Genomic DNA, 18,887 nt, shown 5'->3' with positions numbered 1-18,887 from the left:
GCACCGCACCTATTCCCAGGTCGCTCGTGTCTACTTGTACTACGAACTCCCTTTTCAGGTCAGGCAGCTTCAGCTCAGCTGTGTCCACAAGAGCTTTAGAGAGAGCCCTGAAGGCAGCATCCTGCTCCGGAGCCTAGCTGCAGCTTGTAGGCTTCCTCAACAACAAGGTCAAGGGAGCCTGTAGAGCGGCGCAGTTGGGCACAAATTGGCGGTAGTAATTCACCATGCCCAAAAAGCGTCTGAGGGCCTGTATGTTCGCCAGCGTTGGGTACTAAAGGATAGCTCGAACCTTGTCATCACTCGGCAAAACACGGCCTCGCTCTATTGTAAAACCCAGCACTGAGACATGGGTCTCTGCGATCTGAGCTTTCTTCGGGTTCAGAGTGATCCCGGCAGCGTGCAGCCTTCCGAGGATGTCCTCCAAGTGACGGAGGTGTTCCTCAAGGTTGCGAGAGAAGAGGACAATATTGTCTAGGTAGGCTAGGGCGTATTGCCATTTTGCCCTTCCCAGAACTTTGTCCATCAATCTTTGGAAAGTCGCTGTAGCGCCCGAGTAGCCAAAGGGCATGCGAGTGAACTCGTACAAGCCTCTATGTGAGGTGAAATCGGTTTTCTCCGCGTCCCTCGGCTCCATCTGCACTTGCAGGTAACCACGGCTAGCATCTAGAGTGGTAAAATAATGTGCACCACCTAGGCTCGCCACGATTCAGTCAATGCTCGGCATAGGGTAAGCATCTTTCTGAGTGACTTCATTGAGTCGGCGGTGGTCCACGCAAAGGCGAGACGAGTTGCCTTTTTTTCGGGACCACCACTACTGGAGAACCCCACGGACTATTAGATTGGCGGATTACACCAGTCTCGATCGTTTTGTCCATTGCGAGGTCGATAGCTTTGCTTTTGGCCACACTTACAGGCCTAGGATTGCATTTCCCCGGTAGCACGTCGCCTGTGTCGATCCGGTGTCGCACAAGAGTGGTGTGTCCCGACCGATCTGTAAACATCGCATCGAATTGGTTCAGCAGCGATGACAGGTGCGCCTTCTCATGTTCCGACAAACTGCCAAGCAAAGGCGGCAGCCAGCGGTTCGTTTCGCCGTGCGCGCTTGCGATCGTAGGATTACATGAAATCCTATCCGCTAGAGCTGCATTCGGCTCGGGAGACTGAGCCTCGCAACGAGCTCTGCCCGCTTCGCTGCGTGCTGGCCAACCTAATCGCGGCGCGTTGCGCGCCGACGGTGCTTTCTGTTGCGCCACATGGGCACAGGTATCAGTGTCCACCACCGGGCTGCTTCGGCGGTCCCTGTTTCGTGCTCGGCCGGGCTGGGTGACTGTGCGTGCCCGCCTGGTGTATGAGTACGGGTTAAGAGCGTGATCAGAAAGCTCCCACGCGCCTCGCTCCGTTTCTCCAACGAGGGCTGCCGTTGCGTCGGTTTGCCAGAAAAGGGCAAGCGGTACGTTGCCGTCGTTCCAAGTGCAACGGGGTTCAAGGGACAATGACGCTGGTGGCGGCGGGCGGTAGGCCAACACGGCTAGAATGTCACCCTGAATACGTTTCGCTTCAGCAGCCAAATCATCCAGGTCGTGGAACTGGCCGTTTCGAAGGTTAGTGGCGAAGGTTGGATGGGCTTGCCGAATCACCTGCTCCACCTTCTCAGAGTTCGACGCCGTGTGCTCTGCTGGAGATAAAGCTCCTGCATTGCTCTTACGTACTCAAGCAGATTCATCCCTGTGTTGGGTTCGACGCTCCAACTCGCGCCGCATGCGTGGCTCATAGTCAGGAGGGAGGAACTGATGGCTGAACAGCGTCCTAAACTCCTCCATGCTACGAGCATGCTGTACAAATTGGCGGTACCACCGTGCAGCTTGGGCGGTCAGCGAGACAGGCAGTATGGTGCCTATAATCACGCTGTCCTCCAGCCTCATCGCTTTCTGGAATTGGCATAGAGACTCCAGGTTTTCCGTAGCGCTCATGCGGTCTGAGTGCTGTACGTCGGAATATGTACCTTGAAGTTGCTTGGCAGGGCAGGCCTAAAGGACTAAGGTGTTCCACGGGAGGCCTGACAATAGCCTGAGATTGCGCCATTTCCATCAGCAATGATAGCAACTGTGTGGCTGCGTTGTGCAGCGGCAATTGGTCCGGGCGAGGCTCACAGGGTGCCTGCCGGGATGTGCCTGTTCGTGGCCTTAAAGGACCGGCGAATGGCGAAGAAACGTCGTGCGGGCCTATGGGAGGCCGGCCGACAGTGCTGCGAAAAGGTTGCTCTCCAGGCCAACTGAGGCCGGATAGTGGATTAAAGTCGCCGGCGGAGTGGGATGGCTCCTGCTCGGCAGAAACCGAAGCAGCTAAGCAGTTAAAGGGCTCACGCTGCTTGGACCGTAGGGCGCCGCTGGGCGAACGGACTGACCAATGGGTGTCCTTAGGTGGTTGCACCTGGCATCTGATAGCATGGGGTTGCCACAAAGAGCATCCTGAAGCTTACAGCATTGTCCGCTGCCTCAAACGACAGAAGTTCTGCAACCACGGACTCAGGCTGAGATGGGGGCCGTAAAGGGGCCTGCTCCAATGCCATGCCGAAACCTAGTTGGGTGCCAGATATGTGGGGCTTCAAGCTAACGTGTCCGGACGCGGCTAGCTAAGGTCTATGGAGACACGTAGCTCATCCCCACTCCGCAGCGCATGCAAAGGGGCGCCGTGGCGGGTTCGCTGACTCACCGGCAAGGCGTAGAGACGACTCCAGCCATGGTACCAATGAATGGGGGTTTATTCCCCGTTATGTACAAGATGCGCGTACAATACAGGAATACGGCACTGGGGTGGCAGTCACAGACTACGGGTGAAAGCTCCCGGGGTGTCTGCTCCGCCACACTGCCTCTTCTGAGCAGGTTCGCCACACAGAAGGGGCCGCCTTGCTCAGAGGGGCGTAGGACCAAGTGGGTCCGCACATCTGACAGCCAAGAGCACCTAAAGTCAATCTGTCTGGGCAAAGGCGCCTGCGTACCTCTGATGCTGAAGGAGAGAGGAGCCGAAGAGAGGGCGAGAGGGGCCCGCTCTTCAGGCACTGTTCCTACGCGCGGCTCATGTTACGCCGTGCGCCGCAAGCAGGAGGCTCTGCGTCGCGCCAGCGCCAGCAGCCGCGGGGGTTGTACACTATCCAATATAAGGCTGGAACTGCGTGTCCTCAGCGATCGCACAGGCGAGTGGCCCAAGTCGCGTGTGAATAGGAAATAGGGGTCCAAGAAGGGTCCCCACAAGGTTCGTACTTAGTGGTACAGTCAAACCCCGTTACAACGAACACCACATTAACGAACATTTCAGATTAACGAACTTTTATGAAATCCCGTGCCGACTGCTTATAGTTTCAATGTAAAAATATTTCACTACTACGAACTTCAGAATAACGAACATTTCAGAATAACGATCGTTATTTAATTTCCGTGTTATCTTAACAACACCTCAGTACTACGAACTCATATCCCGAAATGCGCGGATTCTTAGATTTCCGTGTATCCGTCACGGCAGTCGGAGCTCTAAGCTAGCAGACGACGCAGCGCGAAGAGCGGGCCGCCTTGCAACTTGCTTCCCGCAAAAACCTGAGATGGCGCGGAAGGAGAAAGATGAGGGCGGAGACTTTTTTTTTTCCTTCTCCGTTGTGGAGGCAACGATGCACCAGGTTTTGTGAGTGGAGAGGCGGGGAGCATGGGCTCGTAAAACCTGAGACGGTGCGGCAGAAGAAAAAAAAAAAGTAGTAATTAACGCTGAAGTGGGCCTTTTTTTTTTTTTTCCTGTTGCGGAGGTGACGACGCATCACGTTTTTCTTGCTTGTTTTCTCAGTTGTTCGCGTGCTGTCACCCGTATCAGGCCTGTCCATCTTGTTTTTCTTCTGGTTATATTATTGTGTTAGAAGTGCGTGCCGGCGTTCGCGTTGCCATGAGCTCAACAACTCTAAGCACGGCGAAGAAGCGAAAGCAGTTTTCTTTGAGCGAGAGAGCAGAGATTTTTCGCGAGATAGAAGACGGGAAGAAACAAACTGTCGTGGCTAAACAACGTGGAGTGGCGCGCTCGACGATCGCCACGATTCTCAAAGATAAGGAGAAAATCTTTAAGCACCAGCAAGAATCTTGCTGCACGTTACGGCAGCACCCGTAGACCGCGACGAGTCCGTGTCGGCCACAGATGCGTTGGACTGCTTGCGAAAACTCCGCATATTTATAGCCAAAAGCGGCACAGCGGCCGAAGGCGTGCATAAGAATGCGGACGGTCTGGAATCGTTCGTGCTGCAGAGTCTGTGCTGCACCCGTCAGAAGACGATCACGGACTATTTCAAATAAATGTGCCTTGTCTGACGATCACGTGTGCATTGTGTGAGAAACGAGTTCAAGGAGGTACCGTTTCAAAGGTAGGACGCTTGCGTTACTGAAATGCTATTGATATGGCTAATTTTTGGGCTTTCACTATAACGACCTTTCAGAATAACGAACACTTTCCCGCGGTCCCCTGAAGTTCGTTGTACCGAGATTTCACTGTAGTCCTTCGAAGTCGACGGCTTGCCCATACGGGAACAAGAGTTCGCTTTACCGGACTTCGTACTGGGCTTGTAGACAGGGTTCAGTCTGGGAGCAATAGCATGTACCCCACACCTCCACAAAAGAAATGTAACGAAGGAAAAAGACAGAGGCTAGCAAAACAGGTGCTCCCCTTTAATGGTAGACAAGAAGAAGAGCATGCGGCTAAAACGCTTCATCATCTTTCATGGCGCTGACCTTTCATGCGCGTGCCTCCCCGCGGTGTGGACGCCCCAGAATATTGCATCAACATATCAAATAGGGCCAAACTATCCCATTGTGCAGCTGTATTGTTCAATTTCCGCAGTTTTTATTAATAAATATGAGCATCAACAACTTCACCAGGAATTTAACTTCCACCTTGCGGCCAAAATTTCAATTTTCATATAAAATATTTGTAGAACCTGAAAATTTGAGTCCACCGTTGCATTCTGCACCAAAATTCTACTCCTGTAACACTTTCTATATCACCTGGAAAATTGCATGCATTATTTTTAATTTCGAACGGGGTCGAACGTAAAATGGATATATCGAACTTCGCCACCCTAGACCACCTGCGCTATCTGAACAGGCGACTTTTCCCGCAACACCCTCGAACATAGCGGTGGTGTAATGGAGGTTCTCGAGTGCTGTGCACTATAGCTGCCCACATCGATCGCGCCAAGGGCACCATTTGAACGTAGCAGCGTAGGCACGCGGCTACGTTCAACGTTCACCCGGCTAGTACGACAATGTCAACAACACATTGCATTTGCCGTAATGACTCCTGCACGGTGCCACACCTTGCGAGGTCTGGCGGTTCGCATCAACAAAGAAGCGCAACAGCACAAGCTTACGGGGCTTACTCATAGACACCTTGGCAGATGCCATTTAATAATCAAAGCGATCAAGGCAGAAAGCTGGGCTAGTTGGTGTGTCATCATTAATCAAAAGACTAGCGCAAATAACAGGGACACAGACAGAGAAGATGACAGGACGAGCGCTAATCCTGTCGTCTTCTCTGTCTGTGTCCCTGTTATTTGCGCTAGTCTTTTGATTAATGAAGCCATTTAATACTTTGTTACCGACTACTGAAAGTGTTTCAAAATGCTTCGATTGACAGACGTGAAAATCACAGCAGAAGTAGCAGCCAAACGAAGACGCTGCCGAGGTTGATACCACAAGCACTGATGTTGCCCCTTCTAAACCGCTAATGGAGCATAATAGAGGGCACTGGCCTATTGCATGTGGATCGTTTAGACTACCTTATGAACTCGGATAATGATCACACTTTTTTGTCAAAATAATTACTGCAGGGGTGCGATCATTACGCAGATTAAATTTCCCACAGGGAAAAGTTATTTTTCTTCCGGCATTTGCTGCGGGATGACAACAGGTCAACAAACGCGTCTGCCGCTGTAACAGCGTGGGACCCCAAAACCAAAATGGTGGCCGGTGGAGCAAGCAGAACGCGCCAAACGCTATTTTTTTTTTCTCATGAGTAAATTACAGGTGTTGAAACAATTCCTTCCATATCAGGAATGAATACTATCGTTAATATCAACAAGTCTGTGGCCACGTACACTTTGAGGGGACAGAGACAGAGATGGGCGTGCTTAGCTGCCACTGACAGAAACACATGGCGGATATGCTGCGGAAACTGCGGCATTTGTCTTCACTATTATTCTAATACAGCACATTTCCGCTAAGTGTAGGCGAATATCTTAGCTGTGTTACAAGCATCGGTGTATGAATAGGGTACACTTCCAACGTGTCAGTGTAAACGTGGTTACTGTCGTTGCCACTCGCGATTTGTTGCATGCCCACGACTGCAGATGAGAAGAATCGAAAGGCGCCTTTTTTTGTTGTTGTTGTTGACCACAACTATTATAAAGCCTACAAATAATAAAGCCAAGACAAGTTTGGTTGTAGCTTTTTTTTTCATGGTAGTGTGGGAAGTGATGAAAGGAATAAAATGGGCCATCTGCTTAAGAATGTTTGGTGCATGCCGACCACTTGGTATGTCTTGAAGTCATTGGTATTGTCATTGAAGTCATTGTCTTGAAGTCAAGCTTGGTATGTCTTGAAGTCTTGAAGTCATTCGCTTAGCATTCGACAGCATTCAACAGATGGTAAGCGCAATCATCATTAGCTAAACTTGGCACACGACATATCGCTGCGGCAAGTTTGGGGTGCGATCATTACACAGGAAAGAAAAAAAATCTAATTTTGATGATAAAATTCAGGGGTGCGATCATTACGCGAGTGCGACCATTATGCAAGTAAATACGGTATGTTGAAAACTCCGTGTTTAAGCACGTGGCTGCCAATAAGAAGCAGGCGACATTGCTGCAGTACTTTCAGGCGAATAAATAAATACCTTGTGTGAAGCTTCAAGTGAGTCTTTACTGCGCCACGATTGGGGTGCGATCGGGAATACGCCACACGCGATTTGCCTAGGGAGAGCCGACTTCGTGTGGCTGATGAAGTCGCCGCTGCCTACGCTAATTATGTGCAGCACAATCGATCGCGCACTTCCGGCAGACGAAGTTGGCGCAGCCTAGGCTTATTGCGCACGGTGCAACCGAATGTGCACTCTGAACAACGATCCCTGACAGCGCCCTTGGTTTTTTTTATTGATTTGCAGAAGTTTTTGACACGTTCTTTATCAGATTTTATAAATCGAATAGTGGCTATATCGAACTATTTCGCAATCACTGCGCTGGTCGATATATCGAGGTTCGACTGTACATGAACCATAGTTTTTGCAATCCCTAACTTTTGTGAATACAGTAGAACCCCGGTTATACGTCCCTCCAGTTTTGCGAAGACCCGGGTTTTACGGCGGATTAGCGCAGTCCCGGCGAAGTCCCCATAGAAGCAATGCATTAAAAACCCCGGTTATCCGACACAATTTTACGCCTGACCCGCATTATACAACAACCCTCGCGAAGCGCGAGACGGAACGGCGGACAAAAGAAAAGTGCTGCGGGTCTCTTTCCTCTTGCCATCTCTCCGCAATCGGAGCACTTGACATCGTTCGACCTGTTCACTCCGGCGCAGCTTTCTTCCCTGCCTCATCTCATCGTTCATTTCTCTCTCCCCCACCAGCAGCCGCCCGCGACACTTGCTATGCTGAAATAGCGCCTTTTCTTCTCCACAATCACTTTCTCCCTCTCTTTTCGGCGGCGCCGCCTCGCATCGCATTGGGGAAGCGTTTCTCTCCTTCCGGTTTCCCAGGAGCAGATCACCGACAAGGTAGTGCGGAGAGGCCTAGGTTTATCGCACGTGTTCTTCATCGTAATCCTAGCGACCAGCGTTCAGCGGAGGTTTTGAATTGTGTGGAGCAACGCGACACACGATGTCCCGAAAGCGGACAGTTCTGTCACTCGGCGATAAGCTGAATATTATCAAGGAAGCGAAAAGGCAGCATGGAGCCACGAAAGCCAGCATTGCCCGGTTTCTTAAGACACCCGAATCTTCGCTTAAGACAATCCTGGCAAACAAAGCGGTGATATTGCAGAATGCCAACAAGTTCGGGCTCAAGCTGAAAGCGGCAAAAGAAGGACAGCATGAGAAGTTAGAAAAATTTCTCGTCAAGTGGCTGCATCAAGCATGGAGCTCTGCAATCAACGTTCTCTGCAATCAACGGCGCCATTCTAAACGAAAAGGCGGACTTTGTGGCATTGCGTCTAGGCATGGACGACTTTCAGGCATCGAACGGGTGGCTGGATCACCTTAAAAAACGAAACAGGATTGTGTACAGCCGCTCCTGCAGAGAAAGCACTTCTGTGGATGTTTCGACAATGAATGAGTGGATGGAGTCGCTGCTGGAGATGATTGCTGCATACAAGCGCTGCAACGTTTTCAACGCCGATGAGAGCGGTATATTTTACCATATGCAGCCCAAGGAAACCCTTGCGTTTAAGTGTGACAGCTGTCATGGTGGCAAGCATAGTAAAGAACGTGCGATGGCACTATTCTGTGCTAACGAGGACAGTTCCGAGAGGCTGCCAAAGACGCTTCCATGCAGCTACAACTTCAACAAAAAGGTGTGGATGATATCGCTCTTCAGCAATTTTTTGCAGCAGCTGGATAACAAAATGGGTGCTAAGGCGAGGAAAATATTGCTTTTCGTGGACAACGCACCGTGCCACCGACCGGATACGTCCAGCTGAGGAACATAAAGGGTTTTTTTTCCCGCCCAACTACACAAGCCGGCTGCAGCCGCTGGATGCCGGCATCATTATGTGCGTCAAGCAAGGGTACCGGAAGGGGTTAGTGCAGCATCGGCTGGCAGCTATGGAGCGCAGCGAGTCGGAAAAAAAGATTATGTGCTGTGGGGATGCGCGACCCTCGCGCCTCCCCTGATGTTTTTCCCGCATAGCGCGTCTCCTGTAGTGCGGCTTCGCCGCACACGCGGCGGTCCGAGTGGTACAGGCGCAGTCCGAGAGATGGCGCTAGTGTTGCGCGGCTGCGGGGTTACCCTCGGCGGGAGAGGCAAGGCGCGCTCTCTTGGGTTCCAGACAGCGAGCGGGACAGACGTGCTTGCACGTGCAGCAACCCTCTTCCCCGGCGGGTCGCCGAAGCAGCGTGGACATCCGGCGCGCGCGGCGACGAATGCATCTGCGAGACCGCCTCGCGTGGCCGCCTTCGAACGCGCCCCGATTCGCGTGACTATACACGCGAACGACCAGGCGTTGGGATCCAGCATGGGGCGAACATATTCGCTCGCTTCCGGTCGCGGTAAGTCGGACTTCTAGACTTGTCGCGAGCCCATCGGCATGTTTTGTGGATAGCAACTCGGCTAGCAGGCATTGATGTATGAAAGGTGCAATAAATGCCCTTGTGACTGTTTGCACTACTGTGTTGTCGTTCCTTTGTCCCAAGAGTACGGTGTGAGATATCCCACATCAGACCCCACAGTGCTCAACCCTATGCATTTTATTGCCAGTTCATGGAACGCACTGTTGTGAAGCACAATCGCTAACTCATTCAAGCACGGTAGCTTTAAGCGAGAGACTGCCTCCTCTGCTGGGGACGCGACAACTTTGATGCCGCTCAAGGCCGATGCAGGCTTCGCCGACAACAATTTCGAGGGTTTAAACCTCACCACAACCATCACCGAGTATGTGGAGAACGACAACAATGTTGTGATCTGCAGCGAGATGTCGCTGGATGACACCATTGAGGAGGCTTTGCCTAGTGCCGACACCACTGCGACATCGGGTGAGGACAACGACAATGCCAAAGATGCTGTGCCTCTGCCTACAACGTTCCCCGAGGTGCTATGGCACATAGATGGCATCGGGAACTTCATCTGTTCACGCGACGCCGGAGAGGACCTCCTTTTAGACGTTGCCCAACTCGAGCGAAAGCTCTTGGTTCACGGATCAAACAAGGTCCAAAAGAAACTTACCGACTTTTTTAAATGTTCGTGCCGCGTGACGGGAATTGTGGCAGTGGGCAGTGGTGTGCCATAAAAGTTCGTTTGAATAAAGCATGCTTAGTACCTGTACTGCAGCATTAATTCTTATCGCATTTACTTTTTTGGTAACTTGAGCTTCCAAGCCCTGCAGAGTATGTTAGTAGTTTACATTGAGGTTTCTCATAAATCCGTCACGCGAAATAAGTCGTATAATTTATGTTCGAAGTTTACGACGCCCACATTTCACGACGCTTTTTCACGGTCCCGAGAAAGTCGTATAATCGGGGTTCCACTCTACAGAAACTGAGAAAAATAGTTCCAAAAGTTCTGAAGTGTCATCTTATTCAAGTTCCCTCCAACATAACTAAAATCATTCTGCAGCGTACATTATGCTTTTTTCTACAATTCAGCTTTATTCTGTAGAAAGGCTGGAAGCTTCCTTTTTTTTTTTTTTCCGGGCCACTTTTGAGTAGGCAAGTGACCTGACTTTTGTCCGTGACAAGCACTGCCTGGTGCTCGCTCCAGGTGCTCCAGCACCATAAGGCCACAACAATGCATCGATGTCCGGCAGTGGGCTTAATGTTGTAAAGCTCAAAAGAAACTTCTGCACAGCCAGCGCTAACTCTTCGCCTAGATTTCGTGTTGCACTCTCTCTTCCCAAACCAGTGGTGTGTCCGGTACTTCTAGGTGATCTTACGCACAAACACACAAAAAAATTCTCACAGAAAAAATTGCCGAGCAATCGCATATCCAACATACAGAAGTGTCAAACAAGGCCTCCAAAAGCAGAGCTTCAATTCAAGCAAAATAAACACTAAGAGAAATGGCGCTAAATGAACCCTGGGCAAAGTGGCGTGAAAAAGCTGCAGCAGGTAGTAAAAAAATATAGAAAGGAAAAAAGATAGAAAAAGGACCATCGCTGCCACCTTACCCATTGTGTGTGATTCTTATCACTGCGAGCATCAGTCAGCGCTCAGCATTCCTACTTGCCCTTTGCATTTGCATACAAATGAATGCAGCAAGCCCACGAATGCAGCACAGCTGCAGGAAATCTGGACATTCTTGTTTGTGTGGAGTCATTGGCTTGTGAAAAAACAGAATTTTGAGCATTTCTACTGCGCTGAGGACGATAAATTTTTTTCCACGTTCTCAGATGGTAAATAAACCTATATCTGCTATAAACTTCAAACAGTATTTTTTTTTTTAATCACAACTGCACTCAAATTTTTAGCGAGAGGTGCTTCATCATCATCCCAGGGTGAGGAGTGATAGTTACCTGCAGCTGCTTGACCAGAGGGCTGTCGAACAGGGCTTGCCTTGCTTGTAGTCGCCACATGTGTGTTAGTAAGATGGCACCCATGGCCCCAGAACAAAGGCATGCTGGCAACGTCTGCATGAGAGCATGTCACGATTATTAAGAGAGTGCCACAACTGCCTTGCAACAACTGGCTGATCCACCTTTACTGTCGGGAGAGGAACTCCCAAGAATTGACCGCCTGAAAAGACCACTGCATAAACTATAAGCAGACCTGGGGTGCTGCTGAAGCAACAAATAAATTAACAATTTCTAGGGATGTGCAAATATTAGAAATTTCTGATACGAATTTAATAGGTTTGTACTAAATTAAAGAATTCACTATTCAATGTTGTCAAGTATTTGTTTCGTTCAATAGCCATAAGGGACAACAACAGTGCTTGCACTCTACATGCGAGAAATACAAATGGAGACTCATCTGGATTGTTCTGGATAAGCAACACTGCAGTTCTTGCACAGTACAAAAATGAAGGAGGTCACTTGCGCACAACTGTTGCCAGTCGAGTAAGCATGTCTTGCCTATGAATTCACTGCTTCGATTAAGATAAAGCAATTAATCATTTGGCCAATCTCGCATTGTTAGGCCCCTTGAAAAGATGCATCTTTCAACGAGCACTACATTGTAATACATGCAACTGGGATGCACTGTTCATTTCAGAGCGCAGCTCTTAGGCGCCCATTCCTGGGGCAAGCACCGGTGTCGGCGTTGTCCTTCGAAACCGAGCAAACGAGCACAGCAAAGGATGAAAGTTAACGCAGAGTGCAACAGAAGATGAGAAAGATGGCAATAGTGAAGACAGCGTGAGGAGGCAAATCGGAGGAGAGGGTATGGCGAAAGCGTGAGAAGAGAAGCACCATGCAAGATGGGCTTTGCAGCGACAACGGCGACAAGATGGCACCAGAGTAGCACGCGTCGTCTGTATGGAAACAAAGTGCTGCGTGCGCGGAGGTCTGTCTGCGGTGGCTGCTGTGAATCATGCCCACACATCATCCACATGCTGCCTCTCACGATCTCTCGATTAGTGACGCAGTTACACCACACTTCGCACTGCTTGCAATGTGCAGTATAAGACATTCTACGCGCCAGCCAATACAGTTGCCGACTGATTTTCCGGACTCCAAAAATTCGGACATGCCCGATTATTCGGTCAGCCTCGCGGCACCGCCATTCTCCCCATAGACCATAATGTATAACAACTGCCGAAAGTTCGGACACCTTGCAACCTCTCGTCTGATTTTTTGGACACTCCTTGAGCCAACTCGGTCGAGAGCACCATGCACTGACTCTGACCGGTGCATGGTTCGACTTGCTGAACGCCATTTTTGTTTTGAACGGAGCTTCCTTGCTGCCCCATGAAGTGGCGCTACTGGAAATTCCCGCTCATCATCATCGTTTCTGCCTGGTTAGATAGAGTGGCTCTGCAGCAGTTCCGGTTTCAGCTTAGTAAGCCATGTCAAGACAATCCAGCAGCTGATTTGTTTCTTCGCGCACGACGCTGCGAGCAGGCCGCGTTTTCGTTTGTGCGACTGGTGTCGGCACGGTGGTGTTTGTGTGCTGTGTCGAGGTTTCGGTGATCCAACGCGCCATACGTGAACATCGCGTCAAGGGTCTAATGGCGCCGACAGTGCCCGCGCAGACTGCGCTGGGGAATGCCGGCAAGCGGGTGCCGGGGACTTGTCGCCTTCCGATGTGCTCCCTACTGACGCGGAAAATGTTCTGCCGAGACCTGCGCAGTGGTTGCATTGCGATTCTGGACACCGTCTCATTTGAGTTTCATAGGTGCTGACACTGCTGTATTGACATGCGCAGAACTCGACGACGGCAAGATCATTCGTCAGGTTTCTGCTGCACCGCCGTACGATGACTCGGAAGATGACGCAGCATGTGCTATGCTGCCGTCGCATGCGGAGCGTGTACACAGTAGCGTAGCAACAGGGGGGGCCGGGGGGCCGTGGGCCCCGGGTGCAAGGGGCCAGTTGGGGGGGGGGGGGGTGTAATATACGCCTGAAGACACCCCTCTTTCCACCGGCTTAACTGGGCGCAAATTGTAAAGAACGCTCCGGTATCCAGTAGCCCGAGCTCATGCACCCGACGCGTTGTGCCGCAGAATTGTCAACTGCAGCTCTATCAACACCCACGAAATAATTGCACGAATGTGCGGGCTAAAAAATTTAATTCGCGAAATGGTCGCTAAACTACTCGCCGTAGCGGAACGTTTCATGTGGGGTGCGCTCGTGCTGTGCGTTCATGTTGGGAGCAGGAGTCGCTAAACATACAGTGAGGCGTTGTAAGGCGTTGGGGCTCTTGGGTCCCTCTTCCATTCAGAACGCGCAGCGAGGACGAACAAAGACAGCAGCAAGAGGGTGTTTACGGCGAAGTGTTCGTTGAGAGCGACGTTGCATAAGTGGGGCCGTCAAAAGTCGCGAATGGGATTCTCTGGATCGTCTTCAGGCTCGGTTCGGTCGAAGAGTTTGGCGGCGTATGACTCGACAGGTTGTAGTCGCGAGCCCGCGCGATGTCCGCCTCACTTTTACTTCGCCTCTCCCGCTCGCTCCGAGAAGCCGCTGCGAAACCTGCCGTTATGTTTCACGCTGCTTTCCTTCTTACCCTCGAAAGTTTCAGAAAACTGTTGTTGTTGTGTGACTTCATGTCACAAGTACAGTGTCTGCATCAGCTGCACAGAATTTTATAAAAAAAAGTGCATTTTGTAAGGATATTTCCCGATCGAGATTCTACGAAATTAGGTCTTTTTGTGATTACTAGGAACTCGGTAATTCCCGTAACTAGTACTTATAGAGAAAACACTTCAATTCTAGAATTGAGGACTCAAAGTCATGTTATTGACTCAACAAAAACTTCTTAAAACAAAATCGTTTTGGGTGCTACAACCTACAGTACTTTGGCACTGCGGGCGGCGCCCAGTATATGGCAGCAGCGAAAGAAATATGAAATAGTGGACCAGTGAGGTTGATCCCTTAATCCTCTCCATTGCGAGTGCAGACCAACAGTAGTGCAAGCTTTCGCTGGCACGGGCGTCATCGTGACCTTTTCTCTCTCTCTCTCTCTCTCTCTCTATCTCTCTTTTTTTTTCTTTCTTTTTTTTTTAATGGTGACACCAAGAATCGACGCGAACCGTGCTCTATTCTGTTCTCAATCTTGCGGTGATACCGCAGCTCAGATAATCACGTTTGTCCGTATAGCAGCAAATGAAAACAAGGCTTTATTGATCAGAATGAAGAGAACTCGTAATTTTCATAGCATTGGCGCCCGCGCAGCGGGGAGGCAGGTAGCGTTTTCTAATAGGGTGGGGAGATCAGCGTCACTGACAAACAATTTAATTTTTGTTTTTGTTCAGGGCTGCCCACAGACAAAATAGTGCGTGCCATTATACCTACGACGATTTTTGTGAAGTTGTTGTTGGGCAAGATATGAATGTCGGGCTTCAATCTTGCAAATGCAATATTGCCGCTAAAATTGATAATTAAAATTTTATTATAAAGATATTTTTTGTTACTTGTGACGTGAGTCATATTTTCCACGATGCCACATTTGTATTGGCTGCCAAGCCTTATAGTCTGGCAGAAGATGTGCACATGGGCTTATCACACGTTATCAGTGCAGCACCCTGTGTTATTTGCCGAAGGAAAAACAGCGTGTATATTTGCTGCATTCGCGATCTCTGGGAAAGAAACCAAAGGAGAGGGGGACCCGGGGAAGGTGCGCGGTATCCAAGGCGGCTGTACTGGGGCTGAAAACCGGAAATTGTCGATATCCTCGCCTTCCTCGACTACATCAGAGTGTGTGTGTGTGTGGTGTGTGTGGGGGTGACAGAAGACTTATGGGCCCCGGGTTCCAGACGACCTAGCTACGCCACTGCGTGTACAAGCAGTGACTGCTTTCAGCCGCCAATAGTGACCAAACGACCCTCTCCGAGATTCAGGCTTATCTGATTGCGCGTAAACGGAACAGCATGCAACGGCGCATTCACGATTTCTTCCAAGCCTACTGCCGAGCCCGAATAAGTGCGTGAAAATAAAGGATTTAATTTTTTTTTTCTTAATCTGCTTTTTCGGACACCTGTTTATTCGGACATTTTCGCAGTCCCCGTGAGGTCCGAATAAACGGTCGGCGACTGTATACCACGAAACTAAAACATGTTTAGAGCTGCGTTCAAATTTCACATTAGGGAATCGTAATTGTCGGGGGATGATTTTTTTTTTTCCCCGACTTTCATTGTGATCATGAATCACATCTTGTGTACATGTATCATATAATGTAAACAAGTTTTTTGTTGCCAAAAGGAATTCACGAAACGTTTCACTTGGCTTTTTTAGAAATTGGGAATATTCAATATTCGATTCAATATCCAATAGTTGTTTTTCTTGCATATTCATATTGTGATTCGATTAGAAAATTTTGTTATGCAAATGCCCCTATAAGTTTCGACTGTTTCGTCCGCAGTCAGTATTGATGACAATAAAAGGAAACGCAGGAAAGAGGGAGGCTTGCGACTTCACTGCCGAAGATGGCCGTCTCCATGTGCATGCCTGCAGTAGCTGTACAACATTAAACTTCATTGACATCCAACACTGATTGCCATCTTCAATTTGCCCATTGCTTCCATCTCCTAACAAAACTTGTGCATGCTCCATGTAGATAAGTCAAATAGGGCAAGTTAGGTTTACTATGCCAAACCAGGTTATTGTTGCAAACTGTTATACAATGTTATTTCTCCAAACCAGAACTGAACCGGCACAAAATGAGAGTCCATTGAACCCAAACTTAACCGGTATTTTTTTTTCAGTTCGACACCCTGAAGGTAATACAGTCGAATCTCAATAATTCGAACTTGAAGGGACCCAAAAATTTGTTCGAATTTAAAGAAGTTCGAATTAAAAGGAGGACTTGTCCTTGAAGTACTCATGCACTATAGCATGATGTACAACGGTGGTGTTGTGAAATATCGAGGTGCACAAGCACACAGCAAACGAGGACCACGAAACTGCCTACCCCGTCCAATGCTTACTTCCCCGCCTGATAATGGCTGAAAATGAAACTTCAGGGAGCGGGCTAAGCCGACGCCAGGCTGGCATGGAGATGGGCACACGCAGAGACCATCGAAGGTGAGGGAATTAAGAGGTAGTTTAGAGGCAGGGCAAGGGGAGCACAGTTGTGAGGAGGGGCGCGAGGGAAGCGGATTTGCTTTCCACGAGCTTGATGGATGGCGCTGATTACCTCTGCCACCTAAGCCCCCTTAGTGCCACCCAAGGCTGCCAGGCGAGGCCAGACTGGGCCTCCGCCGCTCTTTCCCTCTGCATGCTCATGTGCTTTTTCCTTCGCCTGCTGGCAGATCGGTGCTGCGTTTAAGTTCTTCGTCCTGCGTTCTTAACGTGTCATGTCTTATGAAGATGACAAAGTGGTTGCGACTGATCATAATGATGTTGGTTTGTGCCCTTCTGTTGCGGCGTCGCCACCTGCAAAAGATAAGGAGAATGATGACACACAGCCCGCGCAACGCTATGAGCCGCCAACCCACCTAGCCTCTGCCCCCAACGCAGATCACTCTCAAGATATGGCTGCACAACCACGTGCGGCCGCCACATGCGCAGTTGCAGCCGAGTATAGTGCCGCCGCACCCTTTCTGCCTTCCTCCCAACGCCTCGCAACAATGGGTGCCTCGCGCACGACAATGTACAGCGCGCTTCATTGTCGCTGCGTCTCTTTCGCGTGGGGAGGGCATACAGCGTAGGGCATGCGGCGACAGTGTTATCGCCCTTCGATTTTAAATAAAACTTCGCTTTTCTTCTGTGGTAGGGTCAGAGCAATGCTGGTCAGGGGCAGCACCGCCTGATTTGGCGCGCTCCTGGGGGCAGTGTCGGTGCGCAGTATGTTCAAATTAACAGTTGCAAATGCTTGCACATTCGAATTACCGGGCATTTTTGCCCATTGGAATATACATAACTTTGACAGGAGCACAGCGTCAGTTCGAATAACCTGGAAGTTCGAAATAAGCATGTTCAAATTGACAAGATTCGACTGTGGCCCAATATTCGTTCCTCGATATCAGTGTTATAACGCATCCTCCCTTTACTCACAAAACGAGTAAAGCGTGAACATGTGTATGTGTAGGTTTCATAATCTGAACAATAATGTGAAGAGATAATTGTATTCTGGTGGCTCCCCATGAAGTTGCTAACTATACCTTTGCCACTTCTGCTTTTCTCGCCGTGGGGAGCTTCTGGAGGTAGCGCTTGGCATATCAATGGTTCTTTGGCAGTTCTTTACTGATGAAAGCACAATTCTAACCAATCATGTGAAGGCTAGCGCACGGTTCACTTTCAGAACCATTGTGAAATCACATTGCAGAATAGTCCCCAAAGGGCCGTGTTTTCGGTTAATGTCGTCGATACAATCACTTACGTGAGATTCCGTGTAACTTGGCACTGGAAATGTCAGTGTCTACGGGCAAAGCACTTCTCGCACAGTGACAAGCACGCTTTTCTTGACACTGTTCCGGAAACACTGTTCCGGGAATACTGTTGCTCGTAGATTCCGACTTGCTTGGTGCCAAGTCACATGAAAGTCATCGTATCCCCATGAGTGACTGACCGAGAATACTGTTCCGGAATTCCTGCCTCCCGAGACGCTTATTTCAAACTGTGAGCGAGAAAATATTTGCGTCGCTGTATTTGATACTGTATTTTTTATTGCAATTTTGGTTTCATTATAGCCATAGGTTAACCCGTTGAAATAAAGTGGGGCCTATCAAAGTTTAATGTAATTAGCATTTGTTGCCTACTTCAGCCATTTGAGTCTATGTATCTATCCATCTACCTAGCCTATTATGCCAATCAAGTTGTCTACCTATCCATCTACCTAGCCTATTACGCCAATCAAGTTGTCTACCAGCTTGCGCCACTAGGTATGTGCTCGTAGTCATGTTGTCATCATGGTCATTCTATTGTCCTCATTCTAGATGCGTCACCTGACTCTCGTCATGCTATCCGTAGTCGCACCTTTCACACTGACCAAGTGAACCAAGTTATCTAATAGCTTTGGCCACTAGGTAACTGCTTGTGGTTGTTATGCCGTCGTAATCATTGCACCTTCTTCATTCCAGCTTAGTCCTTCGACCCTCATCATGTTGCTGTTGTCACGCCATCACTGTCATACAGTCATCATGCACTTACTGTCGCACCACCATCGTGACGCTGTTGTGGCCGTTCTATCATCGTCACTCTAGCTTTGTCATCCGACTGTCATCATGCCTTTGACACCAATCCAGTGAGCCAAGCTGTCTAGTAAAAAGGCCACTAGGTATGTGCTCGTGATTGATGCTGTCGTGGCCCCTGCATCATCATCATCATCCCAGCTTTGTTATTCGACTTTCATCATGTCGTCGTCATCAAACATTCGAATTTATATCATCGTTGTGATGCCATCATGCTAGCTCCAGCTTCGTCATCCCATCCTCGTCATGCCGTCACCGTTGCAATCGTCGTCATACATTCGTTGTCATATATCATTGTGGTTGTTCTATGACTATTGCTCCAGCTTCATATATTGCAGGTAGCTGGTTATGGCATCAACCCTGCGGGGGCA

General features: G+C 49.4%; 1 protein-coding gene across 9 annotated transcripts in view; it reads right to left on the bottom strand.

The window, feature by feature from the left end:
• Positions 1-18,887, bottom strand: part of tefu (Serine/threonine-protein kinase tefu) — a 1,084,056-nt gene that overhangs the window by 765,215 nt on the left and 299,954 nt on the right. For all 9 annotated transcript variants that reach the window (XM_070538252.1, XM_070538256.1, XM_070538258.1 and 6 more), the window contains one exon: positions 11,246-11,359. In XM_070538252.1, the coding sequence (XP_070394353.1) occupies positions 11,246-11,359 (114 nt within the window). The remainder of the gene's footprint in view (positions 1-11,245; positions 11,360-18,887) is intronic.

Source organism: Dermacentor albipictus, chromosome 5 (assembly GCF_038994185.2).
Source record: "Dermacentor albipictus isolate Rhodes 1998 colony chromosome 5, USDA_Dalb.pri_finalv2, whole genome shotgun sequence".
NCBI classification, from domain to species: domain Eukaryota; kingdom Metazoa; phylum Arthropoda; class Arachnida; order Ixodida; family Ixodidae; genus Dermacentor; species Dermacentor albipictus.
This window is presented reverse-complemented; position numbering and strand designations above follow the sequence as displayed.